Here is a 3,833-nt window from a genome sequence, read left to right on the forward strand (position 1 = left end):
AAATCATTGGTGCGGACGTCCGCAACTGAAAAAATCATATATATATATATAGTTATATGAACAAAGTATATACACCTGATTTGGTAAATAAATTTAGTGATCGAGCTAGTGTAACACTTTCGATTTCCACACATTGGTAGACGAGATTTGTTGATAACATATTCACTTATGAAAAAAAAAAATGGACCGACACTTTTGGCGGAGACAATTTTTATATATAGATTTGTTGCTACAGTAAGTACAGTTTGAGGGCGGAGCTGCTAGCTAGAGACTTGGGTTGTGTCACATTCAGTCTTCTTGTGCTGTTGCTTGACTCAAGAGCTTTCCAAATATAGAAGCTGCTAAAAGCCTTGGAGATTAAAGAACTTTGCTTGCACGTCTATTGTTGCAGGTGGAGTTTGAAACTTCCTAACCTAATCTTTTCTGTAATGAATTTTGAGAAATTAAGCAATCACTTCAAATAATGTCAACTTTTGGCTATAGTAATCTTGGTGCTTCTCCGCTTGATCTCCGTTTCCAATTCTTCCATGCCTCCAACCTCTTCTATTTCCTGCAAATCACATGATTCAGAACCACTCGTTAAACCCAATATATACTATTTCATTGACATATCAGAAATGGATATAAGATCACTGCCGTTACCTTGGGTCCCAAGAACAACCCATATGGCACTCCATTGAATATGTATGTATGATGAAGCTACATATATTCAAATTTACAAGAGAAATAATGAGTAAAATAGGAAAGTTAAATGTGTCACATATGTGATGAACATTTAATATGAACAAATTTAATGAGAAAAAAAAATAGGAAAGTTAAATGTGTCAACAGGTTGTGTCTGTGTCACTGACCTGGTGGGCGGCAGCAACTTTTCGTAAATAAGGGACGTCGGCGATTGGTCCGACCGGAAATCGACGGTGAACGAGGCCATCGTGCACAAACATGTATGCTATCCCAAAAATTGTGATCCCTAACCCCTGTGTACCGAAACCAAAAGAATGAGCCACTTAGATTTGAGAAATATCAATTTTTTTTCTTTTATAACGCATGTGTAAGTCTGTGAAAATTCATAATCAGACTCATTTTTCAATCATAAATTTGGGGTTTGACCGGAAAGACACAAGATTCGAAAAGAATGGCACTTACAGCACCAAAACATAGTCCGGGAAAAAGACCGTTGTTGAAGAAACCATAAGAGAGGAGAGCAATAGCAGGAGCAGCATTGGTTATAGCAAACACATCGTTGAGCTCGAAAGCACCATCCCTTGGTCGATGGTGAGACTGCAAATTCCATATGAGACCCCAAAAATCTATGATCACCACTAATCTCAATTTTGATCTCCAAATTACTAAAAGAAACAGACATTTCAGCACCAAAATAAGGTAAAAGACGAAAATTAACCTCATGCATTTGCCACAATTGTGCATGCCACAGAGCTCTATGTGCCCACCTTGCCCAAAACTCCATCCCCACCTGTGGTTTAGAGAATTTTCAATCAAATTCACCACCAATCAAACTAACCCTTTTTGAGTTCTAATCCAATACTTACAGCAGATCCCATAGTGAGAAGAAATGTGCCAATCATCTCTGGAACCAGAAACTCCCCAGTCTGTATAGTATAAAAGTTGATCAAAACCATGTCAAGAAATAGAACTTACCGTTTGAATTCCATTTCGAAAGTGAGACTTTACTATTCCAATACCTCTGTTTGCCAAGCAAATCTGTAGTAAACAGCCAAGGCAGCAGCTGAAGTGACTCCCAGGCTGGACATGATTGCAGCAACAAGGTAAGTTTTTCTCTCTGATCTCTTTCGTGCTAATCTCTCTGAAACTCTTGGAGTTACAACACTTGATCTCTCGGTGTGTTCCAAGGCTTTCTCTGTATATTCATGCTCTGTTCTCTTTTCCATAACCACGCGTCTCTTCTTTGTTGAAACCAAACCAAAACCGGGGCTTCTAGTATGGGTGATGGGTTTTCTGGCAAGTAGATTGTTTCGACCGTAACAGTACCATACTGGGACCGAAGCAACCGAAACTCCGGTCGCCATGGGTTCGAGGATACGAGCTGGTCCAAGCTAGATATCAGAATAGCTCACTCTTGATTCTTCTCAGAGTTCCAAGAAGGTAGAGGTTAATTTGTAGGGGGTGATTCGGGTGAATAGAGAGGACCTTGTATATAAGGAAGCAGAAGGAAGTTTAGGTGAAGAGGGACGTAGATATAAGCATTCGGCTTGCGTCGCTAAGCAATGAACGTGTGTGTTGTGAACTTGTTCCTGCTGTGCAGATTACAAAGTAAAGATAAGTTTTTCTTTTGAGGAATTTGGTTTTAAGCTATTTTTTGTACATGTTTTTGTCCTTCTAATTTAAAACAGAATCTGTTTTCCTGCCGATTTTGCTTTCATCTGTTTTCCAGAGATCAAAGGTATGTCAATGTGGACTGTTCAACAAAATAACTGTGATACTTATAGCGCTTCGTTAATGACAGAAACGACAATTGTGTCATAGTTATTTGTTAGGTTGAAGATGAGAACTTGAGAAGTAGTGAAATGAAACATTAACAAAATAACTACACTTCCGTGATTCAAAAAATAAACTTGATTCGCGCAACACGTCTATCGTGTCGTATTGTATCTTAAATTTTATTTTATTTTATCTAATTTATGTCATTTTTTATTTTTGCTCATTATGACGGATCAATAAAGAGCAAGGTCATTGAAGTATATGCACAACAAAAGTACTATTATAATGGTAAAAGCAATAATTATAATCTGAATAACGGTAGAGGCAACACGTATCATAACACTATAACAGTATCATCACAAGGAACATTTGCTGAAAATTAGCTGTAGTTGTTCATAAAATGATAATCAATAACTATTTTATGTGTTTTCACAATTGTGAGTTTTAAGTTTTAAGGAATACATACTCAAACACAATGATCTCCAATATAGGGTAAGCATTGAGATTCTATATTAGGAAAGTGGTCACTGCTGTGCAAGTTTGCCCTATTGAATTGTAATAATTTGATATATCATGTCAAGAAGAAATTGGTGAACTCATTCAGTATGTTGTCGCTAACCTTTGTAAGAAAGGGGGTTTTGAACTCAAAAGCTAGAATTTTGTGTTTCCAAGTGCCTATTTTACTTGGTCCAAAATTTCAACAGGATCCAAATAAGGAGTAGGACTGATTGGGTTTAAAAGCTGTCCTCTAAAGGCCTATAAGGTTCAAGACTTGTTTAATATGGGCCGCTCTCTATTAATAAAGAAGTAAGCCCGTTAAGCAATATTCATGAGGAACACTGCACTCCATCATCTTGCTCTTCAACAGTGATTTACATCCTACGCCAGAATATATGAACAACTCTTAACTCTTTACCCAACTACATGAACACATCATACTATCATAAGCCAGAATCTCTATGAACAACTCTTGATTACAACAGAAATTTGTCTCGGTTTTACATACACATATACTTGGTTTTGTGGTAATGTAAACTATGAAGATCCTCAATACATTATCAATGATTGAAACGACATATTATTAACATTCGTCGGTTAAACAACATTTTATTCTTTCAATTGAGGAAGAGCCGGAATGATCCTCTAATTGTATTTTCAATGATTTACATGTAATCTCATCCTGTAATGATTGAATTATTTATTTGATGAACTGAAACAAATATTCAATGGAGGACTATAGCCCCAATCCTCTCATTTACAGCAAATTAGTATCTCCTTAGTAAGTGAGAGATCATGAGTTTAACTAACAGTATTGTAGTACAATTGTGCATTTCATAAAAAAAAATGGAGGACTATATATATATATATATATA

General features: G+C 36.5%; 1 protein-coding gene across 1 annotated transcript; it reads right to left on the reverse strand.

Moving 5' to 3' along the window:
• Positions 1 to 224: 224 nt before the first annotated feature.
• On the reverse strand, positions 225 to 2,048 carry LOC101291246 (beta-carotene 3-hydroxylase 1, chloroplastic-like). The gene is made up of 7 exons (XM_004300765.1): positions 1,704 to 2,048; positions 1,551 to 1,610; positions 1,403 to 1,474; positions 1,147 to 1,281; positions 852 to 977; positions 643 to 699; positions 225 to 550 (listed from the first exon to the last, which is right to left on the reverse strand). Exons 1-7 carry the CDS (start codon positions 2,046 to 2,048, stop codon positions 467 to 469), a joined length of 879 nt encoding a protein of 292 aa, XP_004300813.1. The 3' UTR covers positions 225 to 466.
• Between the last annotated feature and the right edge of the window lie 1,785 nt (positions 2,049 to 3,833).

Source organism: Fragaria vesca, linkage group LG5 (assembly GCF_000184155.1).
Source record: "Fragaria vesca subsp. vesca linkage group LG5, FraVesHawaii_1.0, whole genome shotgun sequence".
Taxonomy (NCBI): domain Eukaryota; kingdom Viridiplantae; phylum Streptophyta; class Magnoliopsida; order Rosales; family Rosaceae; genus Fragaria; species Fragaria vesca.

Excerpts from the sequence above, each read along its gene's own strand:
- LOC101291246 (XM_004300765.1), bottom strand. The coding sequence starts at position 2,048 with ATGGCGACCGGAGTTTCGGTTGCTTCGGTCCCAGTATGGTACTGTTAC. Across the intron at positions 1,282-1,402 it reads AATTGTGGCAAATGCATGAG|TCTCACCATCGACCAAGGGA; the intron begins GTTAATTTTCGT and ends TGGAATTTGCAG. Across the intron at positions 551-642 it reads GGTTGTTCTTGGGACCCAAG|GAAATAGAAGAGGTTGGAGG; the intron begins GTAACGGCAGTG and ends TGTGATTTGCAG.